Below are 23,446 nucleotides of genomic sequence, written 5' to 3'. Positions count from 1 at the left end.
TCACCTCCACACATTGACTTCTTTTGAAGTCTCTGGTACACCAATTGTAGAGACAAATAACAGACAGCTAATAATTTCACACAGAAATCAATGGCAGTCACTAAACATAAATTCCTCCCCTAGGCACAGAAGGCTACCTCTGTGTCATTTTTCTCTCCTGTCCATTCTTCAAGAAGTTCACACAATTGTAATTTAGTGACTCCCACTCAGACCAGGAAATGTGCATAGAGGGTCCGCCTTCTCTTGCTTACTGCCTGAGGTCACCCCCCACCTGTTGTAAATTTGGAAAGTGATTTCCCACATTGATTCTGCCTACCTTAATATATTTTTAGAAATACAGATGACAAAACAAACTCCTGATTATGAATTAAATGCTGTTCAGTGCCAACCACTGACAGACTATTTTAACAGAAACTAATTGGGCTTCCCAAATCCACCTATCCGAGTTTTGTGTTAAATGGAGTCCTGCTTAATATTTCTGCAGCTGTGAATATCATTGAAAATTCAGATTCAGCTACTGTATACTTAGTGGCATTAATGAGATGACTCTCAGTATTTAATCCAGATCTCTCACTCCGTCACTGCCCCATGTTAGACCTACAACTTTATTCCCACCTTGCTGTTTACCATATACCATTCATAGAACATAGAAAAGTATAGAACAAAGACAAGACTTCTGGCCCAAGATGTCTGCACCAAACGCAAAGTCAAATTAAACTATATCTCATCTGCCTATACTCAATCCATATTCCTCCATTCCTTGTATGTTCAGGGGTCTAACTAACAGCCTCTTAAATGCCACTATTCTGCATCCTCCACAAACCCTGATAGTCCATTTCAGAGATTTACCACTCTCTGTCAATGTAAAAAAAACTTGATTCATGCATCTCCCTTAAACTTTCCCCTGCTCACCTTAAATCCATGTCCTCTAGTACATGACATTTCTACCCTAGGAAAAGAATTAGATATTGTACTCATTCTAAAACTCTCATAAATTTATAAATCCCTCTGCCTCAAACAATCTGGAGAAAGGAACGCAGGTGAGTCCAGTCTCTCCTTATAGCTCATGCCCTCTAAACCAAGAGGATTCTTCTGCATTCTCAATAAGCTTCAACATTCTTATTGCAATAGGGGTAACTAGGATTGCAACATTCCAAAGTGCTGCCTGAACAAATATTTCAAAGAAGGATATGTAAGTTATTAAGTTTCCAGAGTCTTTTTTTCAGAAAATTAGGTTAAATACATTTTGAATCTGCTGTCATGCTTATGTACCTTCACATAAGCTTCAACCACCACCACCTTTTGATATATTTTATTAGGAAGGAATTAATTTAGATTTTCTTTTAATTCATTAATATTTGCTTTTCTTTTCCTTTCATTCCATCCTTTCCCACCTGCTAAATCCTTCAACCATCTCACCTGGCAGAAGAAGCTCTCAGTCCTACACTTACTACCTGTAAGTAACTGCTTTGATACTGAACTGCTCCATGCTTTTATCCATTCTTTATCATGCAAAACATTTGTTTCACTCACATTTTTGTTTTCCAGATTTGCTATCTGATTTTGATTTTAATTGTATTAATGTACAATCTAAGATTAGAATGCAAAGCAGCAAACCATGATGGAATGTTTTGAACTAATATTTTTGTCAAATTTTGCAGAACTGTTGGTGTTAATTAAGGAAATGCAACAAAAAAACTTGCTGATATTGTAAATCTGAAAGAAGATCAGAAAATGCTGGAAATAGTCAGCAGGTCAGTCAGTGTCCTTGAAGGGAGAAACGCATATTTCAGGTCAAGGGCCCTTCATCAAAACTGGTTTCTCATCATAGAGGAAGTTACAGAAAAGAGCAGCACTGAAAAACAGGCCCTTCAGCCCATTGAGCCTATGTTAAGTAACAGCCATCCACTTACATTAGTCCTACATTAATCTTGTCTTTATTCTCCCCACATTCCTCTCTAACTCTCTCTGAACTCTAGTATTCACTTTCACGAGGGGCAATTTTCAGCGGACAATTAACCAACCAAATATGGGTGGGGGTGGTTGGGGTGGAAACCAGAGGACTCCAAGGAAACTTGCACATCACAGGGAGGACTTACCAGCTCTACACGGGATTGAAGAGGTCAGGATTGAACCCAGGTGTCTGGTGCTGTGAGGCAGCAGCTCTACCACATGAGCCATGGCCAACTCTAGGTGTATTCAATGAACTTTCTAATGAAGGAGTTCTTGACCTGAAAACCCTGCTGTTTCTCCCCTTGTGGATCCTGCCTGATCTGCTGGGTACTTCCGTTGTTTCTTATTCTTTGCATTAATTATTAATGTTGTTGAACTTGCATGGCTTTAGCAGAGAGATCTGTTGCTTTCTCGTTTTACGTGTAAGTATTTCATTATCAAACTGAGTCATCAATCTGAAATTATGAGGCTTAATTGTAGTTCTCACTGTATCGGTGTGTTAATGTCAAGATCAAAGTCCAATTCAAGTTCATTGTCGTGTGCACAAACACATGTAGGCACAGGTGCAATGAAAAAAGTCACTTGCAGCAGCATCACAGATGCTGTGATTACAATATCAGCTAAGCAGCATTTACAAGACAAATATATATATATATAAAATATATTTTACAGAAAGAACACAATTAGGACAGAATGACAAATTCCATTGAAGTACAAAATTATCGAAGTGGTCTTGGTATTGCTGTAATGGCGTTGTGTAATTTGGTTCCAAAGGCAAATGGTTGAAGGGAAGTGCTACCGATAGGGTTTCTGCACGGATGATGAACGAGCACAGGGTGTGGGGTTCAACCACATTACTCTCGCTATCTACCTATTGTCAGGACTCTCTCTTATAGATGATACAGACAGGTTAGTGAATCTTCAACTTGAGAAAAATAAAACTGGAAAACAAAAGGAAACCTAGAGTTTCATTTTGAATGAAATATACAACAAGACAGGTTACCTGCGACCTATCCAATGACCAAAAAGAGAGTGTCAAGGGTGTGTTGAAAAGCGCTATTTTTACTTTATGAATAAGGGAAGATTATCACTACATAGAGAAAGTTATTCACAGTGTAACCACATAGCAACAATGCAGGGGAAATGAAGCACTGAAAAGGGGAAAGAAAGGAAAGTGATTGCAAGTGGTTTACTAACTATTCACTTTCATAAACAAATGATTAAATAGGCCTTTCTGGATGAGAATATTCTTTTTGCAAAGGATTAGTGTAGGGAAATGTTCCTAAGATAGACAAGAGCGAGCAGGTAGTGTTAAGCAGCTACAGATTCAGCATTAAAGTCTTGCCTTCTTAATGGAATCAAACTTGGAGCCTATCAGTGAACACAAATAAAAAAAAGCACCAAGGGCACACTTGTGGTGATTTGAAGTGAGAATTCGGAAGCTGGTGTTGTTGCTGGGATCCATTTTGTTGTTATAGAGTAAGAATAAAGTGCAGTCAGGTTTTTTTGTTGTCTTTATTTTTCTTGCTTGATTTGGGAAGGAAATTAAAGCAATATTTTCTTTTTAAAATTGTAGCACACTTGACATATCATCAGATACCCTGGAGTCCACTATGAGGTTTTTGCCAGTAATAAAACATGCCTCACAACAAATGAGATTTTGATGCCACTAATAACTCTGCAGTGAAATGGCACCATTGCTTAACACAACCAGTTTGATGGTGTGAATAGATATTATAGATCGGTGGATGGGAAGGAGATAATGAAGTTGTTTTGTTTCTTCAACTATATTTTAAGTTTGTTTACTGCAGTATGCATACTCTTCCTAGCTGAATAAATAGTGCAATTGATCCTCTAAGCTTATAGAAGAGCACTATGAAATGAAATATTTGTTACCTTTTCCCAATGTTAACAATGTTAATAGTCAGGACCATGGCCACAAATAGAATATGCTGCAATAGGTTTGAATGAAATATTGATAGTTAAGCAAAAGTAGATTAATTGTGTGACATAAGTTATTAATTGTATTCACAAGCAAACCAACACAATAATGGGAGTGGGTTGGATATAGCAGCAGTGGGTAATCTTCCCAAATAGACTGCAAGCCCCGTATAAACTCAAGGTTTACTCATTGAACTCAATCCCAACTTGATTTTCATTCAAATAGGAATTGCAAACCACCAGATCACCCTGCCCTCTCCTTCCCCCATATCATACCGATGAAAATTACCCCATAAAGTGCTCATTGGATATCTCAGAGTTTGCTGATTTCATTGTAATTTTCATAATGGTTTGAGATGAATACATGTGCTTTTGCAAAGGTGGAAAGTAACTTCTTCCTCTGGTAGGAGAAACTTAAATTAGGAGCATAGCCATTCAGGACAGGTGTCAGGAAACACTTCTTCACAGGGTAGTGGCAATCCAGTAATCTTTCCACAGTGGCAGTGAGGCACTATTAATTGGAAATATTTAAGCTGCATTTGATAAGGATGTTAAGAGGTACAGAACGAAATCTAGTGGATAAGGTTAAAAGGCACGCACAAAATGCTGGAGAAACTCAGCAAGTCAGGCAGTATCTATGGAGAGGAATTCACAGTTGATATTTCGGGCTGAGACCCTTTATGAGTCCTGATGAAGCATCTCGGCCCAAAACATTGACTGTTAATTCCTCTCCATCGATGCTGCCTGACCTGTGGAGATCCTCCAGCATTTTGTGCGTATTACTCTTCATTTCCAGCAAGTGCACAATCTCTTGTGTTTAAGAGCTAAGAGGCAGATTATTTTACCAGATATGAGTGTTGCGGGCAATGCCAGCATTCAGTGACCACGCCTGTTTGCCCATGAGAGGGTGGAGGTGAACTGCTTGCCCCAATTGCTACTTCAGACCAGCCCACCTTATTGCTGGGTCGAGAGCTCTGTTACTTAAACCCAAAGAGATTCTGATGAATTGGCAAACGTCTAAATGAATGGTACAAACGATGAAGGGATGAAGGTCCACTCCCTGTTCCTGTACTCCACTCATGTGCTGACTAGTTGTGTCACTTGCAGGTGACCAATCCCTAGGCAGACATTTGCTTCCTTCTTATGCAGTGTCATGGTCTCTGCTTAGACCATTTCTGCTCTGCACAGCGTTGATTGGGTACTGACTGAAAGAATCACAGCTATGTTCTCTTATTCATTTATATTTTCAGGATACAGTGCAGTCATGCTCCAGATATCACCGAACATTCTGCATATTAAGACTTACTATTTCAAACAGTAGTTAAAAGCTTTAGTTAACGTCTTCCAGGAGATCTGTTGTTGATGTTTCCACATTAGCAAATTTGTGCTGTGCACTTTGCACCTCATCTGCAGCACACACAGTCTTCATTTCTTAGTGTAGTAAAACTCCAGTCCTTCTCTATCCTGTTGTTCAAAAGTCCCAGTGGTTCAGCATCCAGCTCACCAAAGCTGTAACCTCAGTGGAGTGCCTCTGAATTCACAAAATGCACGTGAACATTCTTGGATTTAATGCGACAGAATTCCAGCTGGTCATGAGAACTGCGACTTGCCGCTACACAGCAGCTGGCAAATCCATCTTTCCAGTGCCCAAAACTCTCTTTCATATGTATGAGCCGCACATAAATTTAGTGTTGATAAGCATTCTGGGACCCCATTCAAAGTTTACTGTCATTTGCTCAAGTGCATGAATGCACAGGTGCAATGAAAACTAACTTGCAGCAGCAATGCAGGTACATCGCATCAACTGAATAGATTTCACAAGAAATCCTACACTTACTTTAAATGCAGATGGGCACTGTTCCGATGCTCACTTTCCTTTGACAGGGTCTTGTTCCCAAATCCATGTTAATCACTTGAGGCCCCCTTTGTGTCTTGTTTCCCTCACTTATTTTAAACCATTGGGGCCCTGTTTAACACACACTATTCAAACTCACCTAATTCACTGTAAAATTCATTGTACTACAATGTAAAATTTAAAAAAGTGAATACTAAACATATATGACATTTAATAGGAATAATATTCAGAAGTCTAGAAAATCAGTCAGTTAAGCACCGCAGAAATTCTGATGGCGCCCAGTTATTGGAATTTTATTGTAGTTCTGCAATTCCCTGATTCCATCATCTCCTTTGTTTTATTCTCCCTTATTCTCTTCCTTTGTTTCACAACATGTGTTCTTCCCAAATTGGAGTGGGCTTTTTAATTACAGGTTTTACAGATCAGGTTAAAAATGCTTCCTTTGTCAACTGATTAAAATAGCAAATAGTTTCCAAGCATTAAATGCTTCTTAATTTATAGTCAAATGATGAATGGATATTGGTATCATTGGTGTTCAAAAGTTCAAAATATATGTCGATTTTTTTTGTGTGTGGGTGATGAGACCAAAATTTATTCTCCATCCTTCAGTAGGATGGAGAACTGACTAGTTCCTTCGAAAGTAACTTCTCAGCCATTTTATTGGACCAATTTATTTAAGCCATTTTATTTAAGTGCCAACCATATCATATCACTGTGAATGTCAAGACACCTGGGGACCAGACTTGTTAAGAACATAGAACAGTTCAACACAGGAACAGGCACCTGCACCCACAATGTCTGTGCAAAACACGATGCCTAATTAAAATAAATCTCTTCTGATTGCACACAATCCATTTCTCTCTATTTTCTACATATTAATGACTTTATCTAAATGCCACAGTTGTATCTGCTTCACTACTACCCCTGGCAGCCTGTTTACCATCCTCTGTGTAAATATATTTGCCCCACACATCTTTTCTGAATGTTTCCCCCCTCACCTTAGACCATCACAGTAGTGTAGTGGTTAGGGCGATGCTATTTTTGCTTGGAGTGTCAGAGTTCAAAGTTCAATACCGGCATCCTCTGTGCATCCTCCCCATGGAATATATGGCCTTTCCCGGGTACTCTGCTTTCCTCTCACAGTTCAAAGACATACTGGATCGGTTAGTTGGTTATGGTAAATTGTCCCATGATTGGGTTAGGGTTAAATAAAGGGTTGTCAGGGTGGCTCAAAGGGCCAGGAGGTCCTATTCCACAATGAATTCTCTGAATAAAATAAAGTAAATGGATATCCTCTGGTATTTGGTTAAGGTCATCAGATTTCTTTCCCTAAAGAAGAGTAGGAATCCACAGAAGTTACTACAACATATGAGGAATGTTTGTCCGCTCTTGGGCTGTACTCCTTGGAGTAGTAGAAGAATGAGTGGAGACCTCATAGAAACATTTCGAATGTTGAAAGGCATGGACAGAGTGGATGTGGCAAAGTTGTTTCCCATGATGGGGGAGTCTAGTATGAGAGGGCATGACTTAAGGATTGAAGGGCGCCCATGCAGAACAGAAATGCGAAGAAATTTTTTTTAGTCAGAGGGTGGTGAATATATGGAATTTGTTGCCACAGGCAGCAGTACAGGCCAAGTCATTGGGTGGATTTAAGGTAGAGATTGATAGGTATCTGAGTAGCCAGGACATCAAAGGTTATGGTGAGAAGGCGGGGGAGTGGGACTAAATGGGAGAATGGATCAGCTCATGATAAAATGGCGGAGCAGACTCGATGGGCTAAATGGCCGACTTCAGCTCCTTTGTCTTATGGTCTTATGGTCTAACAGTCGGTCTTTAAGTTTCATCTTAACCTTCCACTGATTCCAGTATTTTAATCTTCAGAATTATTTAACCAAATGGATTTAAAACTCTTAGCTGTCATGGCAGATTTGAATACAAAACAAAAACTGTCAGAAATATTCAGTAGGTCAGGCAGCATCTATTAGGAGAGAAGCAGAGTGAAATGTTCAGTTCAAAGCCTGACAGGAGAAAACATGTTAGTTATAGATAGATACTTTATTGATCCCAAAGGAAATTACAGTGTCACAGTAGCATTGCAAGTGCACAGATATATAAATATACAAATATTAGAAGGGAAGTAAGAAAGAACAAAAAATAAGTTACCACAGACTAACAGCCTCGAGGGTGTCATCACTTCCCTGGCTATAGGCAGACTCATTATACAGCCTAATGGCCAAGGGTAGGAATAACCTCATATAGCGCTCTTTGGAGCAGTACAGTTGTCTTAGTCTATTACTTAAAGTGCTCTTCTGTTCAGTTAAAGTGGCAGGCAAAGGGTGAGAAACATTGTCCTGAATTGCCAGGATTTTCCATGCGGTCCTTTGCTTTACCACAGCCCCCAGTGTGTCCAGTTTGACTTCTATAATAGAGCCTGCCTTTCTAATCAGTGTATTGAACCTGTTGGCATCACCTGTGTTGAAGCCATTTGCCCCAGCACACCACTGCATAAAAGATTGTACTGGCGACAACAGATTGGTAGAACGTTTGAAGGAGAAACCTGCATACTCCAAAGGACCTCAGTCTCCTCAGGAAGTAAAGGCAACTCCGGCCTTTCTGTACACAGCCTCTGTGTTAGTGCTTCACTCAAGTCTGTCATCAGGTATACTTTCAGGTACTTGTAGGTCTTCACCACATCCACGTCCTCACCATCAACAGTAACAAGGAGCAGTGCAAGCTTAGTCTTCCTAAAGTCCATCACTATCTCCTTTGTCTTACTGATGTTGAGCTGCAGATAATTCAGCTTGCACTATTTGACAAAGTCCTCCACCAGGGCCCTATATTCATCCTCCCGTCCTCCCTTTATACACCCAACTATTGCTGAGTCATCGGAGAATTTCTGCAGATGACATGATTTGGTGTTGTATCTAAAGTCCGAGGTATACAAGGTAAACAGGATGAGAGCCAATACAGTCTCCTGTGGACCCAGTGCTGCTTATAGCTGTGTCTGACATACAGCTCTGAAGCCATGCAATTTATGGTCTGCCAGTCAGGTAGTCCATTATCCAGGATACAATGGAAGTGCCAGCCTGCATTGAACAGAGCTTTTCCCCTAGCTATGAGGGCTGTATGGTATTGAAGGCACCTGAGAAATCAAAAAACATGATCCTCACAGTGCTGCCCTGTTTATCCATATGGGAGTAGGCTCTGTTCAGCAGGTAGATGACAGTATCGTTGACTCTCATGTTCTTCCAGTAGGCAAACTGCAGGGGATTGAGAGGTGATCTGACCAGGGGTCGGACAGGACCAGCCTCTCTAAGGTCTTCATGATGTGTGAGGTCAGGCCACTAGACTGTAGTCATTCAAGACTTTCAGTTGGCCCCTCTTGCACATTGGGACCATGCACAATGTTTCCTACACAGTCAGGAACATGGTGTTAGTTTTAAGCTGCAGGGAGAGTGGAGGAGTGGTAGACAAAACAAAAGGAATGTCTCTGATAGGTTGATTTGCAGGACACTAGGTAAAGAGCAGGAAAAGTGGGCCTGATGATATTGCTCTAAAAGTACATAGCAAAGTCACCAAGTATAAACAATCTCTTTCCATGCATCCTGAGCTGTACACGCCAATTGTACAGTAGATAATAGGAACTACTTTGTTTTTGGCTCCACTGACTTTAGTAGAAATGAATTTCAGAGACAGGGCACACGAAGTGGCTACATCATTGCCAGTTTTGTCAATGTGACTCAAGCCAAGTTTCTAGAAACCCTTGCAGATAATTGGGGAAAGTTGAGAAGGAGGAGGTTTTGAGTAGCTCTTTCAGTTGGTCAGTACTGGCATGATGGGTAGGTCAGCCTCCTGTGTTTTTTTTAATATAATTTTTATTGAGTTTTCAAAAAGAATACATGAAAAGATAAAATCTACCCTCCCCCCCCCATATATAGTCCTACCTAAAAAGAAAGAAGAGAAGAAAAAAGAAGAGCCGCCTGGGTGTTGGAAGGTTTCCACATGCTCCATGGGATTCAAAATAAATTTGGTATAATTATTCGTTACTTTCCCCAAGGGACCAAGGTCTTTATCGGAGCACTTAAATATGCCATCCTATCTTTTGTAAATAAGGGCGCCAAATATTTAAAAATGTTACATATTTATCTCTTAAATTATAAGTAATTTTTTCAAGTGGAATAGAACTAGCCATTTCATTATTCCAGCGATCCATACTTAAATACGAATCAGATTTCCAAGTAACTGCTATAGTCTTCTCAGCTACTGCCAATGCAATTTTTATAAATTCTTTTTGATATTTATTCAATTTAAGTTTCGGCTTTATCCCTTCAATATCACCTAATAGAAATAATACAGGGTTATGTGGAAGTTGAGTTCCAGTAATTTGTTCCAATAAGACTCTTAAATTTATCCAAAAGGGTTGAATTTTAAAACAAGACCAAGTAGAATGTAAAAAAGTACCAATTTCTTGATTACACTGAAAGCATTTATCGGATAGATTTGAATTTAATCTATTTATTTTTTGTGGTGTAATATATAATTGGTGTAAAAAATTATATTGTACTAATCTAAGTCGAACATTTATTGTATTTGTCATACTGTCAAGACAGAGTCTTGACCAATTTGTTTCATCAATATTAATATTCAAATCTGTTTCCCATTTTTGCTTTGGCTTATGGGTTCCTTGTTTAATTGTCTGTTCTTGAATCAAATTATACATACAAGAAATAAATTTTTTAATTTTCCCTTTTTGAATTAAAATTTCAATTTCATTAGGTTTTGGCAAAAACATTGTTTGACCCAGCTTACCTTTTAAGTAAGCCCTTAATTGAAAGTAACAAAAGAAAGTATTATTAGATATTTTATGTTTATCCTTTAATTGTTCAAATGACTTCAATATACCTCGTTCAAAACAATTTCCTGTAAATTTAATCCCTTTTTGGTACCAATTATATAAAAGTTGATTGTCCATTGTAAAAGGAATAAGTCTGTTTTGAAACAAAGGTCTCCTTGCTAATAGAGATTTCTGTGTTTCATTATCATCATTTATCTTGTTCCATAAATCAATCAAATGTGTTAATATAGGAGATTCTTTCTTTTCCTGTATCCATTTAGATTCCCATTTATATATAAAATCTTCAGGTCTATTTTCTCCTATCTTATCTAGTTCTATTTTAATCCATGCTGGTTTTTGATCATCGAAGAAAGGTGCAATAGATCTAAATTGATTTGCTTTATGATAGTTTTTAAAGTTTGGAAGTTGTAACCCTCCTAACCCAAATTTACATGTCAATTTTTCCAATGATATTCTTGACATTTTACCTTTCCAAAGAAATTTTCTCACACATTTATTTAACTCTTGAAAAAATTTCTGTGGCAATTGTATTGGTAATGTTTGAAACAAATACTGTAATCTAGGAAATATATTCATTTTTACAACATTGACTCTACCTACTAATGTTATTGGTAGTATCATCCATTTGTCAAAATCTTCTTGAATTTTTTTCAACAGTGGTAAATAATTAAATTTATATAAATTCTTTACATCATTATCAAGTCTTATACCTAAATAGTTTATACCATTTACCGGCCATCTAAATTGGGTTACTAATCGACATTGACTATAGTCTCCTTTAGTAAGAGGTAAAATTTCACTTTTATCCCAATTTATTTTGTAACCTGATAGCTTCCCATATTCATCCAATCTAGAAGATAGTTTATGTAACGAATGTTGTGGGTTTGTTAAATAGATCAAAACATCATTGGCAAAAAGATTAATTTTATATTCCTCCTGATTAACTCTAAAACCCATAATATCTGGATCAATTCTGATTAGTTCTGCTAATGGCTCTATCGCCAGTACAAATAAAGCAGGTGATAATGGACAACCTTGTCTAGTTGACCTTTTTAACTGGAATGGTGTTGAAATTTGAGAGTTTGTCACTACTTTAGCTTTAGGGTTAGAATTTAAAGTTTTAATCCAATTTATAAAAGATGTTCCTAACCCATATTTTTCTAATACTTTAAATAAAAAATCCCATTCTAATCTATCAAATGCTTTTTCTGCATCCAAAGCTACTACTATACCCCTCTCATCCCTTTTTTGTGCCAAATGAATTATACTGAGTAGCCGGGTTACATTATCTGCCAATTGTCTATTTTTAATAAATCCTGTTTGATCCATATGTATTAATTTTGGTAAATATTTAGATAATCTATTCGATAAAATTTTTGCTATTATTTTATAATCCGTATTCAATAAAGAAATAGGCCTGTATGATGTTGGTTTCATAGGGTCTCTGTCTTTTTTTGGCAATACTATTACAATCGCTGTTGAAAAAGATTCTGGAAGTTTATGTATTTTTTCTGCTTGACGTATTAGTTCCATAAAAAGAGGAAATAATAAATCTTTAAATTTTTTATAAAATTCAGATGGAAAACCATCTTCTCCTGGAGATTTATTACTTTGGAGTGATCCTAAAGCTTCTTCAACTTCTTTTAATGTAAAAGGCATATCTAATCCCTTCTGTTCTTCCAAATTCAATTTTGGAAGAGAAATTTGTGATAAAAACCTTTCTATCTCATTAACATCATTTTGGGATTCTGATTGATATAATTCAGAATAGAAATTTTTAAAAGTTTCATTTATTTCAAGAGGTTTATAAGATATTTTATTTGCCCTTGTTCTAATTGCATTTATTGTTTTGGAAGCTTGTTCTGTTTTCAACTGCCAGGCAAGAATTTTATGTGCTCTCTCACCTAACTCATAATACCTTTGTTTAGTTCTTATAATTGCTTTTTCCGTTCTATATGTCTGAAGTGTATTATATTGTAACTTCTTATTAACAAGTTGTCTTCGTTTTTCTTCTGACATATACCTTTGAGATTCTTTTTCTATTTTTGTAATCTCTTTTTCCAATTGATCTAGTTCTGCCATATATTCTTTCTTAATTTTAGATGTATAACTTATTATCTGGCCCCTAAGATATGCTTTCATCGCATCCCATAATATAAATTTATCATCCACTGAATGAAAACTTGTATCCAAAAAAAATTGAATCTGCTTTTTCATGAAATCACAGAAATCTTGACGTAAAAAAAATAATGTTGAATTAAATCTCCATCTATAAGCCACTTCTTCCTTATCGGCCATTATTATTGTCATTAATAAAGGGGAATGATCTGATAATATTCTTGCTTTATATTCCATATCTTTCACTCTGTGTTGAATATGCATTGATAATAGAAACAAATCTATCCTTGAGTAAGTTTTATGTCTATGGGAATAGAACGAATAGTCTCTTTCTTTAGGATTGATTCTTCTCCATATATCAATCAAATTTAAATCCTTCATCAATGATAAAGTTAAATTTACTACCTTCGATTTTATAACAGCCTTGGTTGATCTATCTAAGACTGGGTCTAAGCAAAAATTAAAGTCTCCTCCAATTAATATTTTTTCATGCGCATCCACCAAATTCAGAAAAGCTTCTTGTATGAATTTTGCATCATTTTCGTTTGGTGCATAAATATTCATAAAAGTCCATAATTCAGAAAAAAGTTGACAATGTATAATCACATATCTCCCCGCAGAATCAGTTATTACATTTTGTATTCTAATTGGTAACGTTTTATTGATCAAAATTGCTACTCCCCTCGCTTTTGAATTAAATGAAGCCGCAACAACACTTCCCACCCAATCTCTCTTTAGTTTCTGATGTTCTGTTTCTGTTAGGTGTGTTTCCTGTAAAAAAGCTAAATCTATCTTCATTTTTTTAATATGTGTTAAGATTCTTTTTCTTTTCACTGGTCCATTAAGCCCATTAACATTAAAACTCAAAAAATTCAATAAATTAGTCATTATTCTTAACAAAGTTACTCCAATCTAAAACATTACTTATCTTCTCAACTCTCATAGTTCCTTGGGGAATCTCTTTAAACTTCACCATGTTGCTATGTGTTTCCCTCCCAACCTTCCAGGCAAAAAGAAAAGAAAAGATCGAAAGAATACAAAAAAAGAAAAAAACAAAATACCCCCCCCCACCAATGTTGTGAATGAAAAGATACACAACACTACCCCCCTCCATTTTATGGGTGGTGGCAAAAGCCACGCTTGCACACATGATTAGCGTAGCAATCGATCAGTGCTTCTTCCAGCTCCCCCGCAACAAAAAAAATTATATATATATATAGGCAAAATTAACGTTACTATTCCCAACTAATATTCCTCCAGTTTTAACCTTTCTTACCCCCCTCGTATAATTAATGATATATTTATACATTCATCCAGCTTCAAAAATCCAACAAGTCCATTCTTTAACCCAATCTTCATCTTCAATCTATCTCGCTCCCCTGGATTTGTTCTTGTATCTGGTGAATATTCAGAGAATCTCACACAAACTGCTCTGCTTTCTGGTAGTCATCAAAAAATCTTTTTTCTCCACCAGGCAAAAAAATCTTCAAGGTTGCAGGATAACGCAGTATAAATTGATAACCATGATCCCATAGAGTTTTTTTCACTGGATTAAATTTCTTCCTTCTCTTCAAAAGTTCATAACTTATATCAGGGTAGAAAAAAACTTTGTTCCCTTTAGTTATCAATGGCCCTTTTCTATCCTTGGCAGCTCGAGCAACTGCCTGTACAATCTTTTCCTTGTCTTGAAATCTTAAGAGTTTTATTAAAATCGATCGTGGATATTGGTCATCTTTTGGTTTTGGTCTTAGAGCTCTATGTGCCCGCTCAATTTCAATTGGTTGAACCTCCTCTTCCATTTGCAAAACATCCGGGATCCATTATTGAAAAAATTCTATTGGTTTTTCTCCCTCCGTACCTTCTTTAAGACCAACAATTTTAATATTATTACATCTACTGAAATTTTCCAACATGTCCACTTTCTCCAAGAGTCGATTTCTTTCCGAGTTCCAGACAAGCAGATCATTTTCTGTTTTTTCCACTCTATCATTCATATGCCCCATTGCTCTTTCCATCTTTTGAAGCTTCTTATCCATTTTGTCCTGTCTTTCCATAACTTTATTATAGCACATCTTCGTATCTCTAAGCTCTTCTCTTACTTTTCTTAGTTCAGCCGTTAATTGCAATATAGCCTCTCTTATGTCTTTATCATCTCCTTTACTTCCAATCGCTTCCAATTCTTCCTCCTCTTCTTCATCATCTGTGTTCTCTGCAGAATCCAATTCTGACTCTGAGTCATTTTCAATTGCAGTGGCTGTCGGTTCTTGTAGTTTGCGTTGTGTCGATTTGCGCATGCGCTCTTCTTTGCACATGCGCATTTCCGGTGCCTTCTTCAAAGAACCCGTTACCACCGCCATTGCTCCCTGTTCTACCGAAGGAGATCCAACCTGAGTCCGAGGCTCCATCGTTGCAGTAGGCCCTTTTTTCTTCCCCTCTCGCGGCTGCTTCGCAACAGCAGACTTCTTTTGTTGCGGTTTAGGAGGCATATCGTAAAGTAGTCTTACAAAGTTTATAAATAGTTTTCAGAAAATATTTATTAACTTTGTTTTGTTTAAACGGTACTTTACTGATTTGTTGCGGGAGGGCTGGATTTACACGTCTCAATCCCACGTCATCACGTGACGCCCCCCAGCCTGCTGTGTTACGTGTTTCAATAAACTCACATCTTCTGACTCGGAGAAAGACCTCAACCTCTTGTCTCAGAATCAGGTTTGTTATCACCGACATGTGTCGTGAAATTTGTTGTTCTGTGCAGCAATGCAGTGCAATACATTTTTAGAATTACTATACAATAAGAAATATGTAAAAATAAATGAGTTACACAAAATAGAGCAAAATTGTGAGGTAATGTTTATGGGTCCATTGACTGTACAGAAATCTGATGATGGAGAGGAAGAAACTGTTCCTATCCTCGGGCTCCTGTACTTCCTCCCTAATGCTAATAATGAGAGAGGGCATGTTCTGGATGATGAGGGTCCTCAAGGATAGATGCCACCTTTTTGAAGCACCACCTTTGAAGATGTCATTGGTAGTAGGAAGGCTACTGCCCATGATGGAGCTGGCTAAGTCTAGAACCTTCCATAGCTCTTCTGGATCCAATGCATTGGACCCTCCATACCAGGCGGTGATGGAAGCAGTCAGAATGCTTTCCATGGTACATATAAAGAAACCTGCTAGAGGCTTTAGTGTCACACCAAATTTCCTCAAACTTCTAATGAAGTATAGTTGATGGCTTGCCTTCTTCATGATTGCATCAATATGTTAGGCCCAGGACAGATCCTCCAGAAACTTCAAACTGCTTACCTCTGACACCTTAATGAGGACAGGTGCACATTCTCCCAGTTTCCTACAGTTTGCAATGTAGAAATCTACAGTTGCACTAATTAATTGTGATACTTAATCACATAATGGTGATATACAGAACATTTTATGAAAAAGCTGTCTAATTTTGACATTAAAAATTAAAGGGGCTGTTTTTGGAAGGTTGGCAGGTTTAGTTCCCTAGCGGCCTTAACTCAGAACTGCGGAGTCATGGCCTGTCTCGTCAATGGGAAAATCTCTCAGGGAGTAGGACAGGACAGGCATCATTTGCCGTGGAGCCAGTTAACATGAGAACTTTAGGAGATCTTCTTAGAGGGTGACATTGACTGGGTTGGTAACCTGTGATGTGAGAAATGATTTAACTTGAGGTGCAGGTCAGGTTGAACGTTGGTTGCAGCATGTAATACAGTTGACTTTCGAGGCCAGAGCTATGTTGTCCCTTGAGACTTACTTGCCGGATTAGGGTAAGGCGTAACTGTCCAAAACGTCGGATATGTACTCCCTCAATGGTTTGTAGTGCTGGAAGGGGTAAGGAAAGGAAAGGAGATATCTTGATGTGAAGCAGTTTGTTTGTGTGCATGTGCGTGTGAAGAAGGGGAATCCAATTTACATCCTTGAAATAATTCCTTTCTAAAGACGTTTTGTCTTTGATTGTGCAATTGATTCTGTTCCACTGCTCTACAGGGTGAAATAATGTTTTTACATTCACCACCTGCTGAAGACATGCTCCATTCATTCACGAACTGGTCTGCTTTTTATTCTGCTGAAGTCAATGTGATGAAAATTGGCTGAGTGCCATAACAGCTGGGTGATCTACAGGGCCACGTTTCTGGCCAGGCACCAAAACTTTAAAGCCAATGTCTTCTCAGAGCAAATTTTCTCTGAGCTACTAATATTCTCAGCTCAGGGAGATATACTCATCAGAACAACAGAAGCAAAATGATTGTAACATTAATGGTTGAGTTTTGAAACTGCTTAATTCCTTTTAAAGAGAGGGATGAAGTGACTCTATGTTCTTTCAATAATCATGGTTGTTCCAACTTGCCTGAAATGTCATTTGATTTGGGTGTTAATTGTTGTGTATTTAATTTTCAGTAATATTTGAGTAATTTTGTAAGTATATTATTTGATTCAGCAATTTTTGTTCCTTATATAACCCTTTCAGCGGTCTCATGTTCAAACCTGGCCCGTTAGCTAACTCTGCTAGCAGTCACATGACAAAGCAGTGTGCAGGCCACCATTTATAAATAATATACATCTAACCATATAACCATATATAATGGTTATCTAGGGTCAGTATGATTTGGTGTTCAACCAAATGTGGAAGTTGGAATGTTTCAATTTAAAAACATTGATTGTAGTGAATGCTGTGTAAATACTGCCCCATGCAAAGTTATCGTTCACCAGAAAATTAACAGATCGTACACCAGCATAAAATTATAAAGAAGTATATTTAGCAAATTTACAGTTACAGAAAAAATGAGGGAAAAATAAAAGGGCCCATTACAGTTAAACCAGTTCAAAGTACACATAAATGTTGGAGCTCACTTCTGGAGTAGTTGGGTGTATCACTTTAGTCGTGCGCTGAACCCATATTCTACATGAAGGACACCAGCCACAGTTCAAACTTCCCTCGAAGACCATCTTGAATGAACTGGCTTTCTCAGAAGCACTGGCATTTCCTCCTTGGAGCCATTCATCTGCACAAAGGTCTTGTTACAACAGGGTCTTACCCTCGAATGGCATTCTGCAGGCATCTTCCCTTGTACCCTGCTCAGCAGCTCCTGCCAAAAGACCTCAAACCAGTCTACTGTCTTTCAGAAATCTGATTCCATCAACCTCTCCCAAATCTTCCATTGGGCAGAAAGTTACAATTGGCTGACACAATATTCCTAAGTTGAACACCATGGCTCCTTATTTTTAGTCAAAACATAAACACTATTGCTAACAGGACACATTGCAATTGCAGAAAACTGCCAAAACAAAAATATGTCACAGTAGAAATTTTAACCAGAGTATTACATTCTCTCCCCAACGAAAATGGTCATGTTCTCATGACTTTGGAGCTTATTAAGCCATTATTAATAACACAGTATTCAAATGAATTTCATGATTTCAGGACCCTCATTCTAATTGTAAATGGAATTAACATATCTCATTGGGATAGACATCATATGGCAACCTATCTGAGGTTTCCTGACTCTCTGAGACCTTCTTATCTCATCTTCAGCCTCCTCAGCCTTAGGTAAACTGGAACAGAAACAATGAATACCGTGTGATAACAATAACTATTACTAAAAAAGTAGAAATAGAAGTTAGACACGCTCATTTGCACAAAAGATAACTGGATCATGTATTCTGAGTGGAGTGGAGTGAAGTGAACAGAATTTCGAAGGAAATGAAATAGCAAATGAGAAACAAGTGCCAGTTTAGCTGAGTGCAGTAGGGGGAGGACCACACAGTTTGCTTAGAAGTTTAACCTCTGCAACCAAACTTTATAGTTGGGGGGTGGGAATCAAATTAAAGAGACTAGGAGAGAGGAGGTTAGTTCACAACAGGGGGATGGGAATAAGTGCAGAGAGACAGAGGGGTGTAAAGTGAGGGTAGAAGCAAAAAGTAGTAAGGTGAAAAGTAAAAGTGGCGGGCCGGCAAATCCAGGGCAAAAATCAAAAAGGGCCACTTTTCAACAGAATTGTATAACGGCTAAGAGTGTTGTAAAAGCAAGCCTGAAGGCTTTGTGTGTCAATGCAAGGAGCATTCGTAACAGGGAATAAAAAGTGCAGATTGTTATTAATGAATATGATATAGTTGGGATCACAGAGACATGGCTCCAGGGTGACCAAGGACGGGAGCTCAACATTCAGGGATATTCAATATTTAGGAGGGATAGACGTGAAAGAAAAGGAGGTGGGGTAGCATTGCTGGTTAGAGAGGAGATTAACGCAATAGAAAGGAAGGACATTAGCCGGAAGGATGTGGAATCGATATGGGTAGAGCTGCATAACACTAAGGGGCAGAAAATGCTGGTGGGAGTTGTGTACAGGCCACCTAACAATAGTAGTGAGGTTGGGGATGGCATTAAACAGGAAATTAGAAATGCGTGCAATAAAGGAACAGCAGTTATAATGGGTGACTTTAATCTACATATAGATTGGGTGAACCAAATTGGTAAAGGTGCTGAGGAAGAGGATTTCTTGGAACGTATGCAGGATGGTTTTTTGAACCAACATGTCGAGGAACCAACTAGAGAGCAGGCCATTCTAGACTGGGTATTGAGCAATGAGGAAGAGTTAATTAGCAATCTTGACGTGAGAGGCCCCTTGGGTAAGAGTGACCATAATATGGTGGAATTCTTCATTAAGATGGAGAGTGACATAGTTAATTCAGAAACAGAGGTTCTGAACTTAAAGAAGGGTAACTTTGAAGGTATGAGACGTAAATTAGCTAAGATAGACTGGCAAATGATACTTAAAGGGTTGACGGTGGATATGCAATGGCAAGCATTTAAAGATCGCATGGATGAACTACAACAATTGTTATCCCAGTTTGGCAAAAGAATAAATCAAGGAAGGTAGTGCACCCGTGGCTGACAAGGGAAATTAGGGATAGTATCAGTTCCAAAGAAGAAACATACAAATTAGCCAGAAAAAGCGGCTCGCCTGAGGACTGGGAGAAATTCAGAGGAGGACAAAGGGCTTAATTAGGAAAGGGAAAAAAGATTATGAGAGAAAACTGGCAGGGAACATAAAAACTGACTGTAAAAGCATTTATAGATATGTGAAAAGAAAAAGATTGGTTAAGACAAATGTAGGTCCCCTACAGACGGAAACAGGTGAATTGATTATGGGGAACAAGGATATGGCAGACCAATTGAATAACTATCTTGGTTCTGTCTTCACTAAGGAGGACATAAATAATCTTCCGGAAATAGTAGGGGACAGAGGGTCTAGTGAGATGGAGGAACTGAGGGAAATACATGTTAGTAGGGAAGTGGTGTTAGGTAGATTGAAGGGATTAAAGGCAGATAAATCCCCAGGGCCAGATAGTCTGCATCCCAGAGTGCTTAAGAAAGTAGCCCAAGAAATAGTGGATGCATTAGTGATAATTTTTCAAAACTCTTTAGATTCTGGACTAGATCCTGAGGATTGGTGGGTGTCTAATGTAACCCCGCTTTTTAAAAAAGGAGGGAGCGAGAAACCGGGGAATTATAGACCGGTTAGCCTAACGTCGGTGGTGGGGAAAATGCTGGAGTCAGTTATCAAAGATGTGATAACAGCACATTTGGAAAGCAGTGAAATCATCGGACAAAGTCAGCATGGATTTGTGAAAGGAAAATCATGTCTGACGAATCTCATAGAATTTTTTGAGGATGTAACTAGTAGAGTGGATAGGGGAGAACCAGTGGATGTGGTATATTTGGATTTTCAAAAGGCTTTTTGACAAGGTCCCACACAGGAGATTAGTGTGCAAACTTAAAGCATACAGTATTGGGGGTAAGGTATTGATGTGGATAGAGAATTGGTTGGCAGACAGGAAGCAAAGAGTGGCAATAAATGGGACCTTTTCAGAATGGCAGGCAGTGACTAGTGGGTACCGCAAGGCTCAGTGCTGGGACCCCAGTTGTTTACAATATATATTAATGACTTAAACGAGGGAATTAAATGCAGCATCTCCAAGTTTGCGGATGACACGAAGCTGGGCGGCAGCGTTAGCTGTGAGGAGGATGCTAAGAGGATGCAGGGTGACTTGGATAGGTTAGGTGAGTGGGCAATTTCATAGCAGATGCAATTTAACGTGGATAAATGTGAGGTTATCCACTTTGGTGGCAAAAGCAGGAAAACAGATTATTATCTGAATGGTGGCTGATTAGGAAAAGGGGAGGTGCAACGAGACCTGGGTGTCATTACACACCAGTCATTGAAAGTGGGCATGCAGGTACAGCAGGTGGTGAAAAAGGCGAATGGTATGCTGGCATTCATAGCAAGAGGATTTGAGTACAGGAGCAGGGAGGTACTACTGCAGTTGTACAAGGCCTTGGTGAGACCACACCTGGAGTATTGTGTGCAGTTTTGGTCCCCTAATCTGAGGTAAGACATCCTTGCCATAGAGGGAGTACAAAGAAGGTTCACCAGATTGATTCCTGGGATGGCAGGACTTTCATATGATGAAAGACTGGATCGACTAGGCTTATACTCATTGGAATTTAGAAGATTGAGGGGGAATCTTATTGAAACGTATAAAATCCTAAAGGGATTGGACAGGCTAGATGCAGGAAGATTGTTCCCGATGTTGGGGAAGTCCAGAACGAAGGGTCACAGTTTGAGGATAAAGGGGAAGCCTTTTAGGACCGAGATTAGGAAGGACTTCTTCACACAGAGAGTGGTGAATCTGTGGAATTCTCTGCCACAGGAAACAGTTGAGGCCAGTTCGTTGGCTATATTTAAGAGGGAGTTAGATATGGCCCTTGTGGCTAAAGGGATCAGGGGGTATAGAGGGAAGGCGGGTACAGGGTTCTGAGTTGGATGATCAGCCATGGTCATACTGAATGATGGTGCAGGCTCGAAGGGCCGAATGGCCTACTCCTGCACCTATTTCTATGTTTCTATGTTTCTATGTAAACCAGCTGAAATGAGCTTTGCTGATATTGTGAGCGTAACACAGGAACATTTAGAACCAAAATCATTGTTGATTGCAGAATGCTTTAACTTTCATAAGTAGAATCGAAAGGGAGGGGAGTCTATTTCAGTGCACATGGCTGAATTGAAGAAATTGCCAGATCACTGTCAGCTCTGACATGGGTTTGATGATGCACTGAGAGGTCATATAGTTTGTGGAACCTAACAAGAAATCATTCAAGAATGGCTCCTACCTGAACCTCAACTCACTTCTAAAAGAGCAGTTGAAATAGAAACCACAGCCAGAGGTGCAATTGAGCTGCAGTCAGGAAAGAAAGTGAGTGTGAACAAAACTACAATACCCACACAGAAACCTGCCTGACCAAATAAATTCTGTTACCACTGTGGCAGGGGCTCACATACACTAAACCAATGCAGATTTAAAGGTAAAACTTGCAAGAAATGCACAAAGTTTAGTGCATGTAGGTCAGACAAAAATAAATGGACAATCAATATAAAATCAATATAAAAGTCAAGTTGCAGTTTCAAAAAGAGTACTAATTTGCACTGATGAAAAATCTGATAATGAGAGTGATATAGGACTGGATATGAAAGGCATCTGTTAGTCTTGCGAGACCATGGATCTGCGCCTGGAAAGTCTTCACTCTCCAGGGTGCAGGCCTGGGCAAGGTTGTATGGAAGACCAGCAGTTGCCCATGCTGCAAGTCTCCCCTCTCCACGAGACCAATGTTGTCTAAGGGAAGGTCATTAGGACCCATACAGCTTGGCACCAGTGTCGTCGCAGAGCAATGTGTGATTAAGTGCCTTGCTCAAGGACACAACACATTGCCTCGGCTGGGGCTCGAACTCATGACCTTCAGGTCGCTAGTCCAATGCCTTAACCACTTGGCCACGTGCCCACACACAGGACTGGGTAGCTTTGAAATTTACAATGTGCACACTAACAATAGACAAGCAATATGGCTTCCATCAGAAGTGAATGCCAAATTAATTAAAATGGAATTGGACACTGGCTGTGCTTTTTCAGTCATTCCACTAAGTGAGTTTGAATAGCATTTCAAAGATACTGAACTGAAGTTGCTGATATCCAACTAAGATCTTATACTGGAGAAAAGATAATTCATGTGGGTATGACATTCATAACAGTGAAATACAATGACCAACAAGCCACGTTGGGCTTGTATGTGATAAAAACAGGAGGGCCTGCACTGTGTGGCTATAATTGGTTGAGACAACTACAACTTGACTGGAGATCTATTCACCTATTTGCATGCTACGTCCCCTGCAAAAGAGATAACTGAAAATGAATTAAGAAAGATATGGATGGTGCACAGCAACGTACAAGAATGACAATGGAAAACTAAATCATATCAAGGGTAAAATAGAGGTAAATGAAAATGCCACACCCATGTTTTACAAAGCCCGTCTGGTTCCTTATAACCATCTATGATGAAGCAGCCTTGGGTAAACCAGGCAAGCAGCTGAGGCAAATTGAGGGCTCCTCAAAAAAGAAGGTTTGTTGTTTCACTCTGTGGACAAGCAGTCCTGGTGAGAGACTACAGTGGTGATCAAGAGTGGGTACTTGGGAAGATTGAGGACAAAACAGGACCATTCTCCTGCACAGTGGAGAGTGTATCTGATGTTATCTGGAGATGACACATCGATCATTTGAGGTAAACAGAGTCAATTGTTGGTGAAAAAAGGCACCCAAAGCTGTAAGAACCTGCACCTGCAGTCCCAGAGTCATCTCCTACAGCCATCACACAG

The 23,446-nt window shown here is 38.8% G+C and overlaps 1 protein-coding gene across 13 annotated transcripts in view; it reads left to right on the top strand.

Annotated features, from left to right (window-relative positions):
• Positions 1–23,446, top strand: part of LOC140198158 (receptor-type tyrosine-protein phosphatase mu-like) — a 1,049,822-nt gene that overhangs the window by 800,019 nt on the left and 226,357 nt on the right. For 7 of the 13 annotated variants that reach the window (XM_072259194.1, XM_072259158.1, XM_072259150.1 and 4 more), the window contains one exon: positions 1,427–1,456. The exons of the other annotated variants lie outside the window; for them this stretch is intronic. In XM_072259194.1, coding sequence (XP_072115295.1) covers positions 1,427–1,456 — 30 coding nt within the window. The remainder of the gene's footprint in view (positions 1–1,426; positions 1,457–23,446) is intronic. 13 annotated transcript variants of the gene reach the window in all.

Source organism: Mobula birostris, chromosome 1 (assembly GCF_030028105.1).
Source record: "Mobula birostris isolate sMobBir1 chromosome 1, sMobBir1.hap1, whole genome shotgun sequence".
In the NCBI taxonomy this organism is placed as follows: Eukaryota; Metazoa; Chordata; class Chondrichthyes; order Myliobatiformes; family Myliobatidae; genus Mobula; species Mobula birostris.
This window is presented reverse-complemented; position numbering and strand designations above follow the sequence as displayed.